This window comes from Capra hircus, chromosome 24, assembly GCF_001704415.2.
Source record: "Capra hircus breed San Clemente chromosome 24, ASM170441v1, whole genome shotgun sequence".
Classification (NCBI taxonomy): Eukaryota; Metazoa; Chordata; class Mammalia; order Artiodactyla; family Bovidae; genus Capra; species Capra hircus.
Window position 1 is genome coordinate 48,486,422 of NC_030831.1, and position 23,534 is coordinate 48,509,955.

Consider the following 23,534-nt stretch of genomic DNA (forward strand, 5'->3'; position numbering starts at 1 on the left):
TTCTTTGTGTCTCGTAAAATAATGGTGGGTCTTAGAATTTGCTTTCTAAGTTTTCTCCTGTTTTTATATCTAGTAGTTTTATTTGTATTTTTTTGGTCACTTAGAACAAACCAGTAAGAATAACATTCCTTCCGTGTGTTGCTGATTCTCCTTATTGACCATCTGGTGATGTCCATGTGTAGAGTTGTCTCTTGTGCTGTTGGAAAGGGTGTTTGCTATGATCGGTGTGTTCTCTTGACAAAACTGTTAGCCTCTGCCCTGCTTCGTTTTGTCCTCCAAGGCCAAATTTGCCTGTTACTCGAGGTATCTCTTGACTTCCTACTTTTGCATTCCAATTCCCTATGATGAAAAGGACACCTAGTTTTGATGTTAGTTTTAGGAGGTCTTCTAGATTTTCATAGAGCTGGACAGAAGAGCCTAGCAGGCTGTGGTCCTTAGGGTCGCAAAAGTCGGACACAACTGAAGCAGCTTAGCTCACATTATGTGTATACAGACGCACACTTAGTTGTCGGATCATATATGAACTATATGTGTAATCTTTTGAGGAGCTACCAGACTGTTGTCCAAAGCAGTTGCATCCTTTTTCATTCCCATCATCAGTGTATGAGCCTTCTAATTTCTCCACATCGTCATCACTCACACTTGATTCAATGTACAAAGACCATTCTGCATCTCAGCTGCCAGGATTCTGGGGTGACATCCAGTGACTTTGGAGACAACAGAGGCCCCTTTTGGCTTTGTCTATCCTCCTTTCCCCTTCCCAGCAGAGCTTGCAGAGGGCTGTGGGGACTCTCAGTTAATTGTCTGCCAGGTAGCCACTCAGTCTGCTCCCTGAGGCTGTAACTGGCTCCAGACTGCTCCTGCTGGGCGCCCCTAAAGAGGCTATCTGCCGCTGCCACTCTAGCGAGGGGAATTGACTGCAGGGATAATGGGAGATAGAGCCCAAGCGCTGTGATGGCCTAATAAGAGCAGCCATCGAGATCTGCCTCCAGGAGAGTTCTCTCTTCCCCCTGCAAGACATCTGGCTGCATCTGGGAGTCCTTCCTGCCACTGTCTCAAATTAGCCCCCGGGGAGAGCTCCTAGGTCACAGAAGCCCGGGATCAGCCAGTCCACAGTCCTCCCACCAGAGCCCATGGGCCTTCCACCCAAGTTCTGTGAACTCCTACCCTGCCCTGAAAGTACAGGGATGGGAGAGACCAAATGATACTCTAGAAGGTCCACAAGAATGCGTACTCTCATGGGTGCCCAATGGGAGTGATCTGGACTCATGTTTTCTGGGTGCCTATTTTCCTAAATACATGGCCTTAGCACGTCCCAGAGAGAAACACTTGGGGAAAACCAGCCCCAGGAGAAGTCTCATACCTGAGCCTGCAGTGTGACCGTGGCCAGTAGCTCTCATCTCTGGCTTGGCCGTCACTGCCGAGAACTTGGTAATTGGGTTCTGTGCTCTACAAGGTAACAGCCATAGCCAGCAGAGGCCTGTGGTCTGCAGAACTTGGCTGTCCCATCCTTTCTGTCCTGCAGAAGGCTCTGTAGCACATAGGGCTTCCATCCTTCCAGCCAGTCCCTTTTCCCTTCATCCCTCAGTTTCTACCCCATCACAACACAAGCTGGTGGGAATGGTCAGTGATTTATCGGCTCATGCCACAAGGCAGTGGGACCCTGAGCTGCTGCTGGTCGTGAGGAAACCCCTGGGGCTGGAGTCAAGATGCCTGGGTTGTGGTCCTTCCTGTTGGGAAGCCATATGCACATTGTTCCAGGGTCCCTGTGTGTAAGAGGGAAGTGGCGACGCACACCTGTCTTCTCGTACATGGGAGAGAGACGACTGGCAGGATGGTGCTGGACTGTGCAGACCCAACGGCAGGAGGCCCAGGGCCCCAGCCCAAGCTCCACAGATAATTTAAGATCTGATTCAGTCGTTCATATCCAGTGGCAGCTTACTCTGTTATCCTGTGAAAGACACAAAGCCTTAACCTGGAGCAGCTCCAGGGCCCGCTTCAGGAGTGACCATGGGGTCCAGCAGCTCATGGGCGATGTTGGGCCAGGATCGGCTTGTTGAATGGGTGGGGCTCTGGGCTCCTCACTTCAGTTTCATCAGCGTACTGTGTCTTGGAGCCATCTGGGCTCAAGACCTGACTCAGCTCACCTCTTAACAGATGACCTTGGGCACCTCCTCTCTGCCTTGGTTTCCTGATTTGTACAATGGGACCAAAAATGTGTCTACATTATAGGAGTGTCTTGAGGATTAAAGTAAAATATATGACAAGCATTTAACAGAGTTTGGCACATAGTAAATGCTCAATAAATACTAGTTGTTTTCTTTTGTGTATCGAGGGAACCGTGTATAGTTTAACTTGAAAAGTAAGAATGATATTAGAGGAAAATAGTTTGGAATCTATGGGGAGTACAGTCTGTGGGGAATATAATATTAATGGCTTGCTTTCCTGCTTCAGTGAAGGTCAAATGCAGCTGGCCCTGAGTAGGAGCACCCCTCTTGGGGTCCTCCAAGCAAGCTCAGGGCCTGGAATCAGGGGGTCTGGGCTTCCATTTTTTTGTGGTTTTTACACTCCTGGGCTCTTGCTGTTCAGTTCTGCCTGCAGTTCCTGGTGGATGCAGGGAGAATAATAAGCGCCCAGGCACTGGGTCAAGTTTTAGATCCCTGTGGTTGCTGTCCAGTGGGCTTCCAGCATCGTGTGTGATATATGCAGGCTAGTCAGCCAAAGAGGGGTCTTTCCCCCAGCCTGCCGTGCTAGCTAATTTCACTGCTAACATGCCCCCCCACCCCCGCCACATCTCTGCCCACTGGCAGCCAGCTGCTACCTGCCTGCTGATTACCAAGGGAACAGAACCTCAGTTACCCGTCATCCATTTTCTGATTGCTGAAAATTCATCGTCAAATTGCTGTTGCTTAACCCTTTATTTGCTTACTTGTGGTCGTGCTGGGTCTTTGTTGCTGGGAGGGCTTTTCTCTAGCTGTGGTGAGCGGGGGCCGCTCTCCAGTTGCGATGCAAGGGCTTCTCATTGCTTTAGCTTGTGGAGCGTGGGCTCTGAGGGGCATGGGCTTCCGTAGTTGCAGCTCCTGGGCTCTAGAGCACAGGCTCAGAAGTTGTGATGCACAGGCTTAGTTGCTCCGAGGCATGTGGGATCTTCCCTGACCAGGGATCGAACCCATGTCTCTTGCATTGGCAGGCGGATTTTGTGTTTTTTTTTTAACCACTGAACCACCAGGGAATCCCCAAATTTTGTTGTCTAGTCATTCAGTCATGCCAGACTCTGCGACCCCGTGGACTGCAGCACACCAGGCTTCCCTGTCTCTGCCAGAGTTTGCTCACACTCATGTCCATTGAGTCAGTAGATGCCATCCAACTATCTGTCGCCCCTTCTCCTCCTGCCTTCAGTCTCTCCCAGCATCAGGGTCTTTTCCAGTGAGTCAGCTCTTCACATCAGGTGGCCAAAGTATTGGAGCTTCAGTTTCAACATTGTTCCTTCCAGTGAATATTCAGGGTTGATTTCCTTTAGGATTAACTGGTTTGATCTCCTTGCTGTCCAAGGGACTCTCAAGAGTTTTTTCCAGCACCTTAGTTTGAAGGCATCAGTTCTTCAGCACTCAGCCTTCTTTATGCTCCAGTTCATATCAAATACTCAGTGATTAACTGAATGTCTGCAGTGGGCTCAGGTCTGGCTCCCAGGTCACAGGGGAAGGAGCAGGCGTGTCCTTGGCTTCCAAGAGCTTGTAGTTCAGCCGAGGAAGGAGACAGCCCCCAAGACTGCGTTAGGGCTGAGCTGGAGTGTGGTGAGGGCTTTACAGGGAGCAGTGGGACAACCCTGTCCATTTACCTGGACCCCCCTCAAGACACCCAGGAGGTGCACCTCTTTCCCTGAACAGAGTTTGGAGGTACACTGCCTTCTGTGGTTGACTGTTTTGTTTCCAGTGCAGCTCAATCCCCGCAGAGTGACATAGTCTTCCTATAATAACTCTGTGGCTTGTCTTCAACCAGGTTAGGGCGGCGTCCTGCTGATCCGGAAACCTTTTTTTCTCCCCCTTTGCAGTGACTCTGCATGTTTCTATTTTGGACTGTTGTGTATTGATTTCCCATTGTAACTCCCAGGGGACAATCCTTGTTCTTGATTGCCAGGTTCTTAGGGACACTCCTCATTACTTTCTTGCAGGAGGGTCTCAAACTTGGATATTGGCGAGGACCAGGCAGGTAACGTGTGAGTGAGCGGAGCCTCACGCGAGTGATGGCTGTGGGCTGCGGGGAGACTTCAGGGAGTGCTGGGGTCTGTGGAGAACTGGCCATTGCATGCCCTGTCTGAAGAGCTCAGCCTCGCTCTTGTCATGCTTCCAGCGTGGGGAGGTGGGCCAGTGTTGGCAGATCTCCCGGTCTTTGAAGAAAATCAGAAATGGGGATTTTACCGTGAAATCTTCTGGCCTGTAAAATTGGCTTGAATATTTTAAAAATACTGGACAGACAAAACGGTGTGACCCCAAATGAGCCTTTGCAGTCTCTGCTGTGTGGTTACGCGCCTGTGCGGGAAGAGTTGGTCATCCAAGGTGCCGGGGACAGAGGCCGAAAGGCCCAGTGGGCAGCTGCTGTGGGTGTTCGGGGGGACTCTGTGGGCTCAGGTGGTCAGGGTGGCATCCGGAGGTGGGCTTGACTGAGTGGCCTGCAGGGTGAGGAGGGCAGAGGGAAGGGATGCTGGTCTCGGAGGGAGCCAGCTGTCCTCCTCAGTGGTGAGACCGGCCCGGGGGTCACAGCCACCTGCCCTCCCACCCCGAGGGACAGGCTGTGTGGAGCGTGCTCCAGCTCCTGAGACCCCCCACCAGCCTCTCGGAAACCACCCAGGCCTGTCACTGCTCCAGCTGGGCTGGCTCGCGAAGCCCTGGCCAGGAGGGAGCAGGATGATGGGGACCCTGGTTACCCCAAGCGAGGCAGTGGAGAGGGCGTCACCTGAGATGGTGCTGGGCCACCAGGCCCGGAGGAGCTCTGAGGCCTTCACCCGAGCTGCTCTCCCAGGTGTGGCGCCGGGCTCAGAGCAGGACACCGCGGGGCTCGCGCCCGGGCATGCTCTGAGTTTCTACTCTTTGTCCATCAACTCGGAAGCTTTTGAAGGCTGGGAGTGGGACCCACACTCTCAACTTCTCCTGAGTTCCCTCTCACTTCATCCTCCCAACACTTTACCGAGATGGTACTTTTATCACCAGTCAACTTTAAAGATGCGGAAACAGGCTACCCAAGGTTACAGAGCTTGGTTTAGCCAGCGTTGGAACCCGGAACTGTGATGTTCCCCTGTCTTAAGGGGAGGGGGCAGGGAAGAAGCTACCTGACTCCAGCCAGGTGTGGTGCTGGCTGACCAGTGACCCTGGGGCCTGTGACTTCTGTGCTTCCTCACACCTGTGGGGCAGAGCATATAGCAGGTGCTCATTACCTGCGGAGGTGAATTGCCTTAAGAAAGGTCTAGAATGTGGTGGAAGAGGTTGCAGTCTTGGTTCTGGGATGAGGTAACTCTGGCAGCTGTAGGGATGGGGGATGGTACAGGTTCCCCTCCCCCCCACCCTTCCCCACCCCCAAGCATCCTTGGCTGCACCGTTCTAAGAGCTGGGAAGGGGGCTGGAGGGGAGCCTGGGCTCAGCAGCAGTGGGCAAAGGAGCTGGGGAACCCCACTCTTGGGGAAGGAATGCCCCAGGCTGGGCATGAGAGGGCTGGGGAGCTAGAGGCTGATCTGCCGTCCTGGGCTTGGGAGAGTGAGAAATACAGGAAGAAGCAGGGCCCCCAAGGACCGTGAAGTCTTGTCAGGACAAGATAAAACCCCATAAAAAATTCAAGAGCAGGATAAGAGTTGGGTAACAGCACAAGGGAGGATGAGAAGGTGTCAGGAGGCAGCCTGTGCTTGGCCAAGGGAGCAGGTGTGGAGTCAGTGCCTGGAGCCCAGTGGAGGCTCCTGTTGGCCCCGGAGGCTGGAGGGGCGGGCAGACCTGGACAGCAGGGCCGTCCAGGGACAGAGCAGGCGCTGGGCATCTCGAGTCCATCCTGGATGCCCTCCTCCTAGTTGGTCTGGGCTCCTCTGCTGGTGTGGAGGCCTCCGCAGGGTCGGAGAGTGTCTATTTTTCCTCCAGCTTGCGTTCTCAGTCGCTCAATCATGTCCGACTCTTTGTGACCCCATGGACTATAGCCCGCCAGGCTTCTCTGCCTTCGGGATTTTCCGGGCAAGAATACTGGAGTGAGTTGCCATGCCCTCCTCTAGGGGATCTTCTCAACCCAGGGATTGAATCTGAATCTCTTGAGTCTCCTGCATTGGCAAGCGGATTCTTTACCACTGCGCCACCTGGGAAGCCCCTTTTTCCTCCAGAGGAAATCCCAGTTGGGAGACTGGAATGTGATGGGGTATCCTATGCATGGACCACGATGGGTGCATCTGTTCTGTCTCCCCCCAACCCCCTTCTCAGACGCCTCTCCTGGTGCTGCCATCGTGAGCCTGCTGGGGAGAGAAGGGTTTGCAGCATCCCTCATGCCTTCCAGGCTCGTGGTGATGTGTTCCCTCGCTGGCAAAACCAGTCCAGCTTCTCAGTTATCCGGAGGCTGCTCTGGAGAGAGATCAGTGAGGCCCGGGTCCCTTGGTCTCTCCATGGAAGCTCTGAAAGATCCACAGACCTTGGCCCAGGTCCCTGTGTGGCATGAGGGTATGAAAATGATGCAATGACTTGGGAGTCGTCTGTCATTTAGGAGTAACTGGCTGATGTTAATGACTGTGACCCAGAACTGCACTTGGGGTCCAAAGACGTTGGCAATCACTGGGGGAAGGGAGAGGTGACTCAGCTCAGGAGGGGGTTTCTGGGGATGGGAGACTCTCAGGGGCTTGGGGACCGGCATTACAGGCCAGGCTCTATCCATAGGCATCTGAATGGCTCTGAGCAGGTCCTCCCTACATCTGGGAGGACTCTGGGCTCCAGTGTCCTCATCTACATGGTAGAGGACAGCAGGAGCATCCAGAGATAGAGCAGCGGTGGGACTGCTGAATTCTCTTAAGATCTGTTGAGGTCACGTGGCTTAGATTTCAGGAGCCCCTCCAACTTGGTGACAGCAGCTGGGTATGTCTGGCCCTGTTGGACTCTAAGCGAGCGCTGTTATGTGTTCCTGATGCTGAGATCCCAGGGTGGAAGTAGGCGGTCCTCGGGCCCACAGATAAACACTTATTCAGCCTGTTGAGGTCCTGCCTGGCCCTGAGTCGGCCATAAGAGAAACTGCCCCTTACCCTGGGAGCCGGCCAGCTGGCCAGAGAATCAGGATGGAGAATCTACCCATCTTCCAGCCAGGATGGAATAGCTGAATAGTGGATAGAAAAACCTGGACAGGTTTTTCTAGATCTTGGCTATTCAAAGCGTGGTCCTCTGACCAGCAGCAACATCACCAACTGGGAGCTGGTGAGACATGCGGCCTCTTGGGCCCCACTTGGGGTCCACCGAATCCGAATCTGCATTTTAACAAGATCGCCTGTGATCACTGCATGTGTGCAAGTTTGGGAAGCGCTGCTCTGGGCCACTTTTCATAAGCTCTTTTGACCACGCATCACAGAAATAAAAATATATTTCCGTGATATATTTAGATGAGACAAAATTTCCATGAAACAATAGTTCCACTTTTAATGTGTGTTACTCACTGGAATTTTCAACTTCATTCTGCCATTTTAATGCTGAGATCATGATTTTTATCTTGTGTGTGCTCAGTCGTGTCTGACTCTTTGTGACCCCCTGGACTGTAGCCCACCAGGCTCCTTTGTCCATGGTATTGTCCAGGCAAGAATACTGGAGTGGGTTGCCATACCCTCCTCCAGGGGATCTTCCCCAGCTAGGGATTGAACCTGTGTGTCCTGGATTTTTGTCTTGCACTCAGTTTATTTTGCAGTCCACAAAAGCCACGGAGACCTGCAGTTAGAAAAACACCGCCCTAGCTGAGCCCTGTCTGATGTTCGAGTGACAGAGGTTTACATTGGTATCAGGCATGTGGGGGACACCGGGTGTCCTCTCTTCTGCAATGGTAAGCGATGCTGATATCTGAGGTAGCCTCCAGTTCCTCCTAGTGTTTCTGAACTTCTCCACTTCCGGTGGTTGAGGGTCTGAGGCTCCTGTGCAGAGAGGCCTCTTCCGAAGCCCCCTGCTTTTCTGTGGTGAACACTAGCAGGCCCAGAGTCCTGGGCCAGCACTGGCGCCAGTGGCTGAGTGTGAGGGCTGCAGGTTGAGGGGAAGGGAAAGCATTCTTCCTGAGTCCTGTCTGTGCAGGAGGTGGGGCGTGGGCTGGACTTGGAGGGGTGGCTTGGCAGCAGGACATCGTGAAAGGGGTGCCCATGGCTTCCTCAGGGAGGGCTCTGGGCGCCCTCCTCCCCTGGCAGCTGGCCTCTGTCCTCCCACACTCCCGGCGGGGTGGCCTGGCCAGGCCCTGCTCTGGGGGCTGAAGGCTCTGTGTATGGGTGCCAGTTGTCAGCTCTGTGTGGAGGCAGGAAGAGAGAAGGGCAAACCTTGGTGTGGAGTGAGGTCACCAGGAGTGCCTGCTAGAGGGGGTCCAGGTTGGGGACTGAGGCCCAGCAGCTTGGGAAAGGGACGGTGGAGAAGCGGTGGGTAGATGCGATTCATTCAACAGTGGGGGTGTGGTGCTGACTGGCTGGGCCCCACCGCCCACCACAGCTCAGAGGGGCCTGTTATCCGTCTGCAGAGTTGCTGTCCTGCTGGGTTTGGGGGGACAGACCCATGAGTCCCTGAGCTCAAGAGCCCACTCCCTGTAGCGGGGCCTGTGGGCCAGGAGGCCAGACCCTTTGTGGAGCTGAAAGCCAGGAAATGAGCCCTGGGCTTCCTCTCTGAGGAAGTCCTGGCCGAGCTGTGTGCTGAAGGCCTGAGGCGAAATGGTCCGCTGGAGGGTGAGGGGCACAGGGCTGCCCTTTCCGGGGCCTGGAATTGTTGGGTGCCCCCCGAGAAGAGCTGGCAGGCCGCAAAGCAGAGACTCATCTGGTTGGCAGGTCACTGAACCTGGGGATTGGGGAGGAGGTAATTCCTCTAATGCCTGGCTGTTCTTAAAGGGATTGGCTACATTTACAGCTGCTAATGCCATTTGTCACAGGGCTGGTAGGAAAGGATGCTGAGAGGGCTGGGATGGTTCCAGCTTCTCCTCTCTGGGCCCTGCCTTCTCCTGTAGACCCTGCGTCCTTGATGTAGCTCTGTGAGCCCCCCGTGAAGGTTGAGAGGCAGGCAGGCCCAGAGGGTGGGGGGAGCGAGGTTCCTGACCTCAGCCCAAGCCCGCGGCGTCAGCAGAAGTGCCTTTGCTGACGCTGGTTTCCCAAGGAATCACAGCGCCCCACGGCCTCAGCCCCTCTGTGACTCTCCTGCAGCTGTGCCCACCCGGGCCCCACCTCCTGCCTGCAGGCTCCGAGGCTGCCTGCCCTTTACAGCAAAGTGCGGCCTCAGCACTTTCCCCCCGCCTGCTGCCTGCCTTTTTGTTCCTGGGCATCCATCACCTGGCAGGGGCTGGGGGGCACGGCAGCGTGAGGAGGGGAGCCCCGAAGGCAGAAGGGCGTGTTCCTGAGATCTGGCCACAGCCCCGCAGGCCACATCTTGGATAGCTGCCGCTACAAGAGGTGTTTCTTCTCCTCGTCCAACCTCTCCTCTTTTTCTTCTTCCTCTGGGCTCAGCCCCCTTTCCACTTTTCACTGATCATTAAAACAGAAGCGCTTCTTGCTGGTTCTCAGCTTACCCAGCAGCTTAGCTGTTTGGGGATTTCCCACCCTGATCTGTGCTTCCCAGGTGGCGTTAGTGGTGAAGAACCCACCTGCCAGTGCAGGAGATGCGGGTCTGATCCCTGGGTCGGGAAGATCCCCTGGAGGAGGGCATGGCAACCCACTCCAGTATTCTTGCCTGGAGAACCCCATGGGCAGAAGAGCCTGGTGAGCTGCAGTCCATGGGGTCACAGAGAGTCGGACACGACTGAAGTGACTGAGCACGTATCCTGATCTTGCTGTGAATGAGAAGCAGAGTCAGGAGGAGACCCCGGAGCAGCAGCAGGAAGGAAGCAGAACAAGTCTGGAGAGAAGTGTCTCTTCATTTCCCTGGTCTCCACCAGCCTGGAGTTCACTCTGTGCCTCCTCACTGTTTTTACCTTAAAAGTAGACAGGTCCTTCTAGGCTTTTACCCCAGAGAATTACAAACAGGAACTCAGATACTTGTACACCCGTGTTTGTAGCAGCATTAATCACAATAGCCAAAGGTGAGAACAGCCTGAGTGTCCATTGATGAGTGAATGAATAAGCAACATGTGGTCCATACAGAAGTCTGTTGTTGTAACACAGTGTATTATTCATCCACAAAAAGGTGTGAAATTCTGACACATTCTACAACATGATTGAATCTTGAAAACATTAGAAGTGAAGTAAGCCAGTTACAAAAGGACAGATGTTATATGACGCCACCTAAAGGAGGTATGCAGAGGAGCCAAGTTCAGAGAGAAAGGAGAGCAGTTACCAGGGGCTGGGGCAGGGGATGGAGGGCTGTTTATTGGGCACCAGGTTTCTGTTGGGACGATGACAGTCTTCTGGAAATAGATAGTGATGGTGCTTACGTAATACTGTGAATGTACTTCAGTTCAGTTCAGTCGCTCAGTCATGTCTGACTGTTTGCGACCCCCAAGGACTGCAGCATGCCAGGCCTCCCTGTCCATCAGCAACTCCCAGAGTCTACTCAAACTCATGTCCATAGAGTCGGTAAGCCCATCCAACCATCTCATCCTCTGTTGTCCCCTTCTCCTCCTGCCTTCAATCTTTCCCAGCATCAGGGTCTTTGTCCAGTGAGTCAGTTCTTCGCATCAGGTGACCAAAGTGTTGGAGTTTGAGCTTCAGCATCAGTCCTTCCAATGAATACCTTGGACTGATCTCCTTCAGAATGGACTGGTTGGATCTCCTTGCAGTCCAAGGGACTCTTGAGAGCCTTCTCCAACACCACAGTTCAAAAGCATCCGTTCTTCTGCATTCAGCTTTCTTTATAGTCCAACTCTCACATCCGTACATGACTGCTGGAAAAACCATAGCTTGATGAATGCACTTAATGCCGCTGAATTGTACACTTGAAAATAGCTTCAGTGCTATGTTTTGAGTTATAGGTACTTTACCTTTATTGAAAGTGGGGGAGTGAGTGCCTGGCTGATGGCCTAGGAGATGGATGATGTAGGCCCAGTCTCCTCTCCCACCTCCCTCTTCTCCGGTAAAGAGAGAAAGCTCGGGGCTTTTCTTCTGAAAGAGGGACCTGCACCCTGGTTGGGGCTCATTGTAGCACAGACAAATGAGCCCAACCCAAGTGATGCCCCAGGAATGGGTCTCCCTGGGGGGAGAGACACGGGAGGAGGGAGTCAGCAAAGGGGCGTCATGGACTGGTCACCCTGTGGGCCTCTGGGCTCCCCGTGCCCTGGGTCGCCCTGCAGGACCACGGAGAAGGCGCCTCAGCTGTTATCTGAGAGACCGAGAGGGAGGGTTTGTCCCCGTCCAGGGCTGCTGCGGCGACTATCAGCTCCTCCCGCTCCGAGATGCAGGAACCAGCGGGCCTCCTGCAGGGGCTGTTGGTGTGTGCCCGAGGAGCCCTGGGCAGCCGAGGGGACGTGTAGTCAGGCTGCGCAGGAGACCCTGCCTGGGCTGCAGTGACTGGAGTGGGAGGGGGTCTCTAAGACCAACGACCAGTGTGGGGTCTGCTCCTTTTCCCTCTGGGCACCAGGATTCTCCAGGGTGGGAATGTGTCTCAAGTCTCCCCTTTCCTCAGTGAGCCAGGAGGGGGTGATTGCTGCCCCCCGCCTCCCTCCCGGGACGATGGTGTGGCCCTGTGACAGGCCCGTGAGAGCCGGGAAGCCCCAGCAGCTAGAGCTGAGCCTGCTGTGTAGGCTGGGCTGGGCACTCGGTCCTCCTGGAAACACTCCTGTCTAGTTCCTACAGAGCCCAGCCCTCTGCCTGCTCATGAGACAGGAGCCAGAAGCCCGTGATAAGATCTGAAGTTCTTCGAGGAATCATGGGCGCGGCTTTAGACATTGGCCTTTCCTGCAGGCCGGCTCCTTTTCAGCCTTCTCTGGGCACCGACCTTATCACCCCATCCTGCTGAGGCCGGCCGCCTGCCCAAGGCCGTGCGTGAGTGTGGCACGGGGCCCAGCCCTCTCGAGCCTGCAGCCCAGTGGAGGTTAGGACACACACACAGAGCACTGAAGAATTCACTGGGCTTTGGAAGGGCGGTGGTAAAAGGAGTGGGCGATTTCCTGAGGGCCTGAGCAGGCTGCCAGGAGGTGGGACGATAAAGCCCAGGAAGCTCAGCTCCATGCTCTGTGATGACCTAGATGGGTGGGATGGCGGGGGCAGGGTAGAGGGGACAGTGAGAGGAAGGTCCAGAGGGTGGGGATGTACGTATACATATACCTGACTTGGGCTTCCCAGGTGGCTCAGAGGTTAAAGCATCTGCCTGCAATGTGGGAGACCCGGGTTTGATCCCTGGATTGGGAAGATCCCCTGGAGAAGGAAATGGCAACCCACTCCAGTATTCTTGCCTGGAGAATCCCATGGACAGAGGAGCCTGGTTGGCTACAGTTCAGTTCAGTTCAGTCGCTCAGGCGTGTCCGACTCTTTGCGACCCCATGAATCCCAGCACGCCAGGCCTCCCTGTCCATCACCAACTCCCAGAGTTCACTCAGACTCATGTCCATCGAGTCAGTGATGCCATCCAGCCATCTCATCCTCTGTCGTCCCCTTTTCCTTCTGCCCCCAATCCCTCCCAGCATCAGAGTCTTTTCCAATGAGTCAACTCTTCGCATGAGGTGGCCAAAGTACTGGAGTTTCAGCTTTAGCATCATTCCTTCTAAAGAAATCCCAGGGCTGATCTCCTTCAGAATGGACTGGTTGGATCTCCTTGCAGTCCAAGGGACTCTCAAGAGTCTTCTCCAACACCACACTTCAAAAGCATCAATTCTTCGGTGCTCAGCCTTCTTCACAGTCCAACTCTCACATCCATACATGACCACAGGAAAAACCATAGCCTTGACTAGATGGACCTTAGTCGGCAAAGTAATGTCTCTGCTTTTGAATAGGCTACAGTTCACGGGGTCGCAAAGAGTCGGGCACGACTGAGCTACTTCACTTCGCTTCACTATACCTGATTTGGGCTTCCCAGGTGGCACTAGTGCTAAAGGAGCCACCCCCAACCCCGCCACACCCCGCCAATGTAGGAGATGTAAGAGGCTCAAGTTTGATCCCTGGGTGAGGAAGATCCCCAGGAAAAGGACATGGCAACCCACTCCAGTGTTCTTGCCTAGAGAATCCCGTGGACAGAGGAGCCTGGCAGGCTACACCAGTCCATGGGGTCGTTAGCGCGCATGCATACCTGATTCACTTTGTTGTAATGAAACTAACGCAATGTTGTAAAGCAATTATATTCCAAAAAAAAAAAAAAAAGAGGCAGTGAGGTGTAGGTGGACCCGGAGCTCTGCTGTGTGATCTTGGGCAAGTTACTTTGTATCAATTGCATAGAGTTACAGTGAGGGGTAAGTGGATGAAGGCCTGTTGAGTGCTGAGGAGGGTGCTGGCCCAGGCTACTTGTGCAGGTACATTAGCAGCTCCTGTCATTAATAGGGGTTGCCATATTCATACCCCTAGACTGAGACTGGGTGAATTCTTTGCCCACTCACTGCTGTTAAAGGTGGGGATTGGGCTAGTTGGCACTGGCCTCTAAGGTTCTAGCCCCTTGTGAGTATAAGGACCCCGAGACTGGGCAGGTGGAAGGAAGGGGAGAGTGACTTTGGGTGAGCAACACAGAGTGAGCAAAAGCACAGAGGCAGAAAGAGCGTCCCGTGTTAGTGGTTTAGTGCCACAAACGTAAAGGCTTAGAATAACGCCTGTTTATCATCTCACAGGGCTGGAAGTCAGAAGCCCCTCTCGGCATAGCAGGAAGCTGAAAGCAGGGTGTTGGTCAGGCTGAGTTCTGGTCTGGAGGCTCTGGGAGACAGAACCTGCCCCCAAGCTCAGGGCTTGTTGAATTTACTTCTTGCTCTTGCAGGCTGGAAGCACTTTTCCTGATCGGTCATTGACCAGGGATGGCTGTCAGCCTCTCGAGGCTGCCCACGAACCTTGCACACACATTCCTTCTCCTTCAGGCCGGCAACTCTTGTCTCTCCCTCCAGCCCCGGATGTAAGGGGCTCATGTGATTGGGTCAGGCCCTCCTGAATACTCTGTCTGTCTGCAGATCTGCTGACTTGGAGTTTAATTACATTTACAAAATCCTCTCCCAGGAGTTCCTAGGTTAATGTTTGATTGAGTAACTGGGAGAAAGTGTATGCTCAGGGCTCTCTTGAGTTCTGAAGCCTGCCACACTTGACTTACATCCAGGACAAAAAGCAGAGTGGCCAGGGGGCAGGAGGCAGCTGTCTGAGCGGTGGGGTTGGTGTTAGGAAGGATGTAAGACCACTCGGGGCCTTGAATGGCAGGTGGAGGAAGTGGCCTTTGCACCACTAGGCACACTTGTTTCAATCTGAGCAAAGTGCCTGCCTGCACAGTCACTGCCACCCCGGCCTCCATCCCTGGGTTCCCCCACTCTGAAGAGAGCACCCAAGCCTGAAACCAAGCCTGAAACAGGCTCCTCCCTCTGGGGCAGGTGGACACACCCACGAGCCCCAAGGTTACTGAGCTCAGAAACCCAGCACATACCCTCTGTAGCTGGTTTGGGGCCCAAGGGAGGCTGGATCTCATGCAGCAGCCAAGAGCCAAAACCCGAATCAGGAAATCAGCTGGAGAACGTGTGTCCACTTGTGTGACCATCCTTCCCATGGTCAGCACAGCCTCTGGGGAGCCCGACGAGGGTTTGGGGGAGTCAGCATTCATGGTCTTGCAGCATTTCTGGAACCCCTCGGGCCGCTTCTTGTCCTATTTTGGATTCATTACTATTGAAAACTCAACAAACTCTTATGTGTTGGTGAATAACTGTGTCCTACAAAAGCTCTCAGTAATCCAAGGTTTTGAAATTCAGGTGTTCCTCTAAACATACTAGGAAGTTGTCTTTATTATCCACAACACGTTCAAGGCGCCGAAAGCCCTTTGTGGTCTCAGCCCCACCCATTTACTTGGGTCTTTGTTGAGCGACCTCACTTCACTTCACTTTGTGTATCTAAGGGTGGTGATTTGGTAGAAGACTCTTGTACTAGTTCTGATGGTGAAGCCATGTGCAATCTCTGCTTTTTCTGCTCAATGGGCTCCCCCTGGAAAGCACTGATTTCTAGACAGTGGAAGGGACGCCAGACCAGCTTTAAAGCCCCTTCCTGTCAGGAGCAGGAGTGAGGGTGGGGGGGTGTCCCTGCTGGGAAGGGAGCTAGTAGTAAGAATGGTTCTAGCTTTCTCAACTTCCAGGTGGGCTGCAGGAGCTTTGAGGACAAGAGTGGACAGTGAAGGTGTCCCTGCAGGCCTGGGCCCCTGTAGCTGCTAGTCCTGTTGGAGATGGACAGCTTTTTTTTTTAAGCAATGCTTCAAGGCATATAGGGAGAAGGCAATGGCACCCCACTCCAGTACTCTTGCCTGGGAAATCCCATAGGCGGAGGAGCCTGGTAGGCTGCAGTCCATGGGGTTGCAAAGAGTCAGACACAACTGAGCAACTTCACTTTCACTTTTCACTTCATGCATTGGAGAAGGAAATGGCAACCTACTCCAGTGTTCTTGCCTGGAGAATCCCAGGGACAGGGGAGCCTGGTGGGCTGCCTTCTGTGGGGTTGCACAGAGTCAGACATGACTGAAGTGACTTAGCAGCAGCAGCAACAAGGCATATAGGATTTTAGTTCCCTAACCAGGGATGGAACTAATGTCCTATGCAGTGGAAGTGCAGAGTCCTAATCCCTGGACTGCCAGGGAATTCCTCCTAGGGACAGCAGTTTTATTGGTAGACTTTAATAGATATCCATGGAACACTGGTCAAACTTTATGTCAAGCTTCTCAGGGAGAGGGCCTGAGCTGTTAATGAGGGCGTCATGCACTCCTATGGAGGGTGACCAGACCGTGTCCAAGGCTGAACCATGCCCTCCCAGACAACCCGCTGGGCCTTACACATTGTATCTTTAAAAGCTAGTCATGACCTTAGAGACGGAGTATAGCGTGTGTCCTACTGGACACACCACTAACAGGCTGCACGTTATCGCCTACCGTCTTCACCAAATTTAGGGATGGTCTGGTGTCCAAAACGAAAACATGTCTTTGGAAGGAGGTATTCTTGGAGGCGCAGGCCCTTTAAAGCGTCTTTGTCTGGGGACCCCCTGTATGTCTCAATGCTGGAGTCAGGGACATAGATACCTGTGGTCAGTCTTATTCTGCTTTGTGATAGATTTTGTTAACTCCATGTTGGGAAATGGGGCTGGGGTGGTAGGCTGGGTCCAATTTTCCACTTTCTCCTGAGTGGTAAGGTCTAGGTATGAACTGACACCCAGCATGGCACCAGTTACGATGCTGGACAATTAGGCACAATACTGGCCCTTCTCTGGGCCTGAGTCTCCTTCCCGACTCCCCAGGAGGAATCACAGCTTTGTCTTCATTTGCTAAAGGCCAGCCAGCGCCCCACTGACTGCTCAAGGGCTTGGGAGAGGGCAGGATGGATGAGGGAGTGCCTCCGGGAGGGGGAGGGCTTCCCAGGTGGGGCCCCCATCTCTGCCTCCAGCAGCGTTGTCGTCTCACCGAGCCCATCTGTCCTCTGCCTCCTGCAGCCCAGGCCCCTGAGCGGGAGGGATGGAGAACTCTTCAGCAGCGTCCGCCTCCTCCGAGGCCGGGAGCAGCCGCTCCCAGGAAATTGAGGAGCTGGAGCGCTTCATCGACAGCTACGTGCTGGAGTACCAGGTGCAGGGGCTGCTGACCGACAAGACGGAGGGTGACGGCGAGAGCGAGAAGACGCAGTCCCACATCTCCCAGGTAACACCGCCTGGGAGGGCACGGGGCTCGGCAAACTCAGAGGGATGCTAAGGGGCCCTGGCTCCAGGCAGCGTCTGGTCGTGCAGCCCTAGATTGCCAAGATGGGGATGGCCCCCCAAGCAGAGTATGGGATCCAGGCAGGAAGCCCCTGGCTGTGCACTCCTGGCCCCTCTGACCCCACTGGGCAGCTCGGGCCTGGCAGACTCACAATTCATGGAACCCTCGTTTATTGAGCACCTGCTGTGTGCAAGGCACTGCTCCCTGCTCCATGAGCCACAAGCTCACGTTCTAGCAGACATCTGATGACTGAAGCTCATCCAAAGGCACACCATCAAAAGTCTGTCACTTCTGAATAGGTCCTCTGATGTCGAATACAGGCAGTTGTTGGCAGCCAAAGGATCGTGTCTCTCAGGCCTCACCGAGGGCTCTGTGTGCCAGACCGTGTGACGTACATGAAGGCTTCAGACCAGAATCTCAGGTCTGAAGCTCTGGAGCTTCCCTGCTGCTGGCCAGTCTGTGGCAGCCCTGGTGGAAGGTGAACTCTGCTGAAAGACTGTGGGTCGAGATTTGGAAGTTTCCAGTTCTCCAGAGTAGAATGTGAACCATTAAGGGAAGTGACCATGTCAAGCGCATCTTTGCTGAACATGATAAATCCTCAGTAGATCATTGTTCAAGAGTTGGTTCCATGTGTAACCTCAGGCAAGCAGACCCCTCAACTTCTCTGAGGCTTGGCTTTCTTACCTGGTGAATGAGGATGATCCTGCCATCTCAGGAATGTTGAAAGTTCAGAGGTGATAAGAGGCTGAAAAACTCCAGAGAAGCAGGGTGTTGTCTGTATCTGGAGGTTCAGGAGGGTCTCTTCTGCTCAGGGTCTGAGACCCAGTGTCCATCTCTTGTACTTGTCCACCCTCAAGCCCAGGGCTCCTCTCCCAAGTAGAGAGGAGCCACATGTGGCCCCTGGTTTGGAGGAAAGCAAAGCGCAGCTGTCTGACTCACCATCTGGGTGGGCAGCAGATAAAGAGCCTCCAGCTTTTAGAAGGCCAGAGTGAACTTGTGGCTTTCCTGGAACTCAGGACCAGGAGTGGCCCTGGGAAATTCTGAAACCAAAACAGTGCAGCTCAGATTGGGGCTTGAACCCACGCTCTTAGTTGAGATCACACACTTGTCAAGACTTCGTGAAGCTCGGGTTCTTGATGTCTTATCTCAGAAAGAATCCAGTGAGAGACAAAATGATAGGTAAGAAGTGAATTTATTTAGAGTGAAACATACTCCACAGAGTGTGGGCCATCTTAGAGGACCAGAGGCTCTGAAATATGGCTTGGTTAGTTTTCATGGGCTGAATAATTTCGTAGGCTAATGGGTGGGAGGATTCCAACTCTTTAGGGTGGGAGGAAGGGCAAGGATTTCCAGGCATTGGGCCACTGCCCACTATTTAGCCTTTTATGGTTAGCTCTGAACTGTCATGGTGCTGGTGAGTGTGTCATTTAGCTAATATATTACAATGAGGATATAATGAGGCTCAAGGTCTACTGGAAGTTGAATCTTTCGCCATCTTGGATCTAGGTAGATCTAATCAGTTTTTGTCATGTCCTGTGACTATATGGCTTCCCTGGTCTGTGGACTCTGGGGCTTCCCTGATGGCTCAGTTGGTAAAGAGCCCCGGTTCGATTCCTGGGTTGGGAAGATCCCCAGGAGAAGGGATAGGCTACACACTCCAGTATTCTTGGGCTTCCCTGGTGGCTCAGCTGGTTAAGAATCCGCCTGCGATGTGAGAGAGACCTGGGTTGGATCCCTGGGTTGGGAAGAACCCCTGGTGAAGGGAAAGGCTACCCACTCCAGTATTCTGGCCTGGAGAATGCCACGGACTGTAGTCCATGGGGTGGCAAAGAGTTGGACACAGCTGAGTGACTTTCACTTTCATGACTTACGTTGTTCTTCTCGAGGTTGCACTCTGTCCCCTTCCCTCCTGTTTCACAGCCATGGGGGTGCATGCCTTATCCCCATTGGAGGGTAGGGAAGGGAAGATCAGCCCTGAGAGAGAAATGGAAATATATGTGATGCTTTCCTGGGTGTCCTTCAAGTTCTAAGATCACAGGTAGTAGCGAGCCTGTAATCTGTTCAGTATTCAAGCTGCAGGTGTGTAGTGAACACCTGCTCTGCACCTGGTACTGTCCTAGGACCGTGTACCTGGGAGTGAGCAAAAGAGAGGAAAAGCTCACCCCTTGTGGCCCTTATTCCAGGGGTGGATGGCAATTGCTCTGGGGAAAAATAAATCAAGAACATGGAGTGTGAGGAGTGATGAGGGTCAGGAGGTAATGTCAGGAAGATGTCATCAAAGGCGATGGAGGCATAAGCCTGGATGGGAGTGGTCCGGGGCAGAGGGGCTGGTTGCTGGAGCAAAGGCCTTGAGTAGATAAGAGGGCTTGGCCTTGGCTCCAGCCCCACAGAGAGGCACGGGGCTGGTCTGGCATGTGCTGCCTGTCTCCCCAATGGTGTGGGAAACTCCAGTGGCCTCCAGCAGAGCATCCCCTGAAGTTTCCTCCAGGTGAAATGGGCTCTTCCAAGAGAGCGGTCTCAGGAAGCTGTGAAGCTTCACCCCAGTGGAGCGCTTTGCGAGTGGTAGAATCTCCGTTCCCATCAGGGAGAATTTGGAAGGAGGGGGCCTTCCCAGTGCCTCTGCCCTCTCTGTAGGACCATCTGAGTTCTCAGGACACAGAACTTCAATCTGGGCCCTGCACTCCCAGCTCCTGCTCCTGGGATAGGTTGGGCCTAGCCATGCCCAGATATCCACATCTGGAGCAGCTGTTAGACAGATGTTAGCTGTGAGGCAGAGTGTGGAAAACACTTGTGCCATCTAGATGCATTCCTTAAGCCGCCTGCATTCCCTGAGGTTCCCTGGAAGAATGCAAACACCTGGCAGGATCCTGGGATCCGCCTGTATGCTGCTGGCCACAGGGGGAACATTCCAATCCTGCTCCCATCAACTACTCCCCCCTAACCCAAAACAGCTGGAGTCCAGACTCCAGGGGAGGGGGCAGCTGTGGCAACTCTTAAGCAAGGCCAGGGTTAGAAGTGTCTATATAACCACTCTTTGAAAAAAATACAATCTCTTTATTAACACCACTTACTGGGAAATCTTTCTGCTAAAGCACTTTTGCTTGTTTTTATTTAACCTGATGACTGTTTTAAAGGGAAGCCAAAGACAAAACCAAAAAAACCTCAGAGAATGTCCCAGGCTGCCTGTCTGCAGTGGTGTTTTGATGTTTCTGGGAGAGAAAATTGTTAAGAATCTTGGAAACCTTGAGAAGACTTGAGGGAGTGGAGAAGAATGTTGCTTTTCAGTGGGTGAGGTCATTTTTTAGGATCTGAGAGATGACAGTTGACTCTCAGAAAGAAAATACCTCCCAATGCTTGTAGAGTGTGTGCTCCCTGCCCCTCCCCCACCCACAACTAGAAAGGAAAATGAATGAATGGATGGATGGATGAATGGGAGGGAGAGAAGGAGAGAGAGTGGTTCCTTTTAATCCTAAATGAGTAACTCAGAGAATGTATGTTCTAAGTTTCCCAACATGTTTGGGATATCAATTTAAAATTACCCCACACATTTTAAGAGTGCCTCCCTTCCAGTGGATTACAAGTCCACAAAGGCACATCCCGAAAATCGTCCTTACTCTGTCCTTGGGAGGAGGGAGGTGATGGCTCTATTCTGCAGAAGAGAAAAACTGAGATGCAGAGATGGGACATAGCCAAACCCCACTACTCAGTGGTGGCTGAGCTGGGCCCTGGGATCCACCCCTTCCCCACTTACTTTTGGTTCCCTGATAGACACAGGCTGTGACTAGCAGGCTGCTGGGAGGATAGTATACTTTTTTTCCCTGTGGAATGAGAATTGGGATTCCAGGTCTCATTGACCAGTAACCTTTTGAGGAAGAGACTGGGATGTTGTAAGTAGGGAAGTTTGGCACCTCTGATATTACTTGATGGTTTTATGGACCATCAGCAAGCTTTAAAGCAGTGTTCACTGCTCTGGCTGTTCATTGGAATTGCTTGGGAGCTTGGGCAGGTCCCACCCCAGAGTTGAGTGGAATGGGGACGGGTCTGGGCATTGACATTCTTGTCAGCTGCCATGTGACTCTGACGTCCTTTTCAGGTTGATGACCACAGCCACAGGTGGATTTGTCTGTCTCCCTTCCCCACCCCTCCATGGTGAAGGGCCTGGAGCTCTACTCTCTCAGAAGGATAGCATGTAGGGACATTGTAAAGAATAGATATGTCTAATGAAAGCGTGTTTCCCCCAGAATTCTTGGTAACAAGTCACATGAAGAGCCGGTGAGGGTGAAGATAACTTCCTATAGTTCTTTCGGATGCTGTGAGGCTCTTGGAGGTCATGCATTTGGAAGAGACCTTCCAGAGAGAGGGATAATAAGAGGATTCAGATGAGTGTGAAGTTGCTTTCTCACAGCATTTTCCTTCCCTCTTTCTCTTCACATTTTTCCTTGCATTCTGCTTCCCCTGTGCACTGTTCCCTCACCCCTCTTCTGTCCCATTCCCTCATTTCCTCCTGCCCTTGGAATCCTTCTTCCCTGCCATGGTTGCTCAAAGGAGGAAACGCTCAATGGTGGACCAGCCATGAAAGGCTTAACAGAAGTGAGTTTAAGGGGAACTGTGGGGTGGGTGAATATAGGGAGTCATTTTATCTTTCTCCTTATTTAATAAGATAATTTATTTTTAATCACACAATTACTGTATGCATATATTCTCATGATACTTAAGAATTCAAAGGCTAATTAGCTACTGCCTTATTCCACTGTCTCACCTCTACCTCCATCAGAATGATGAGTTAACTTCCTCACCTTTTTAATGACTTACAGAAATATATTATTTCCAAATCTTATATCATAGCTGGGGAGTATGTTGTTTGGGAACTCACCTTTTTCACCTAGCTGTTTGCCCTAGTGATTCCTCCAGGCTTGCACATCTGCTGTGTGCTATGTAATGGCTGCAAAGGAACCCACAGTACGGATGTTCCATAGTTTAACCATTCACCTATTGCTGGACATTCAGATTACTTTCAGAATTTCCCCTGGAGATACAGGATACATCAGCGAACACTTCTGAACGTGTCTCCTCCTGCACATGTAAAAGCGTTTCTTTAGGTGGATGCTGAGAAAAAGAATAAAATGTGATAGCTTAATGCCACATTGCTCTCCAGAAAGCCTGTTGCGTTATTCACGGGACCACCAGTGGACTGGGACAAATGGTCTCTTGTCGCTGTAATTTGTATTTCCTTGATTTTTAGTGAGGCTGAGCCCTTTTAAATCTGATTACCAGTTATTTTTAAAAACAGGTTAAATTTTTATTTTACTTTTAAAGCAACAGTAGAAAAACAGGGACAATCAGAAAACAGAAAGAAGCCCACCATAATTTTATGATAAAAACTAGTAGTTTTTGTGTATTATTTTTTTCTTAATATACCTCTCAAGAGTTGAGCTTCTAGCATACATGTAGCTTTTAGTTTGTTTCCTTATTTAGCTTGGTCTCCTACACATTGTTTGGTGGTTTGGCATAAAGTACAGTTGCTGAAACTGGCCAGTTACCATTGGCTACATAATGAAATATAATTAGAGCTAAGAATGATTAATTCAGGCCCTGTTCTAGGCTCTGGGGATAAAGTCATGAATAGAACTTACCTTCAGAGGGAGAAAGACAGGTGTTAGACAAAGAAGGAAACAGGATGTTAGAAGGTGATGTATACGTGAAAGAGGCAAGAAGGGCCCAGGGTGCTGGGCTGTCTAGAAGACTTACTTAGACCTTTGAGTACAGATTTGAAGAGGGTGAGAGTGAGGCCACTAAGGAACCAGCCTTCCAGGCAGAGGGGTTGTCAGGAACACAGCTCTGGTGTGGGAATGTACCCCACTTTGAGGAATAGCTTTGGAGCCAGTCTGGTGGGGACAAAGAGCCACATCTGTGGGGCCCGGTCAGTGAGATGCTAGAGGGTTTTGAGCAGAGGAGAGAGGTGGTATTGGTTAGATTGAACCACTCTGGGTGCTTTGTGGATAGTCAGCAACGTCGAGGGGCAGGGCGGAAAGGAAGCAGGGGACAAGGAAGTCCTTGGTTGGCCAAGGTCAGAGGTGATGGCAGCTTGGACCCGTGTGGGACTGTGGAGGTGGTGAGAGGTGGTCAGTTTCTCATACTTTAAGGCACAGACAACATGACTGGCCTTGACAATAGTCTGAGCCTGTGGAAGGACAGACTTTCCAGAAATGAGACGGAAGACCCTGGAAGATCAGTGTTGGGGAGGTCAAGAGTTCAGTTTTCAGATGTGAAAGGTTTAAAATAGTACTGGATTCTGCTGTACAACAATGGTGGAAACCAACATAGCATCGTAAAACAATTTTCCTCCAATTAAAAAAATACATAAATAAGAGAAAAATATAGTACTGGATGTTTTGGTAGAGATGTCAATTAAGCAGTTGGATGTACAGAGTGACGTTCTGAGAAAGAGAATGACCTGGAAATTTACATTTGTAAATGGTGACATATGGGTGGCCTTTTAAGCCCAAGGAGTAAGGGAGCTTAGACAAAAGGGTC

At 52.2% G+C, this 23,534-nt stretch overlaps 1 protein-coding gene across 1 annotated transcript in view; it reads left to right on the forward strand.

The window, feature by feature from the left end:
- The window catches only part of CTIF (cap binding complex dependent translation initiation factor), a 327,661-nt gene that overhangs the window by 60,475 nt on the left and 243,652 nt on the right, over positions 1 to 23,534 (forward strand). The window contains 1 exon segment of the mRNA XM_018039521.1: positions 16,742 to 16,943. Within this exon segment, the coding sequence (XP_017895010.1) occupies positions 16,764 to 16,943 (180 nt within the window). The 5' untranslated portion in view covers positions 16,742 to 16,763.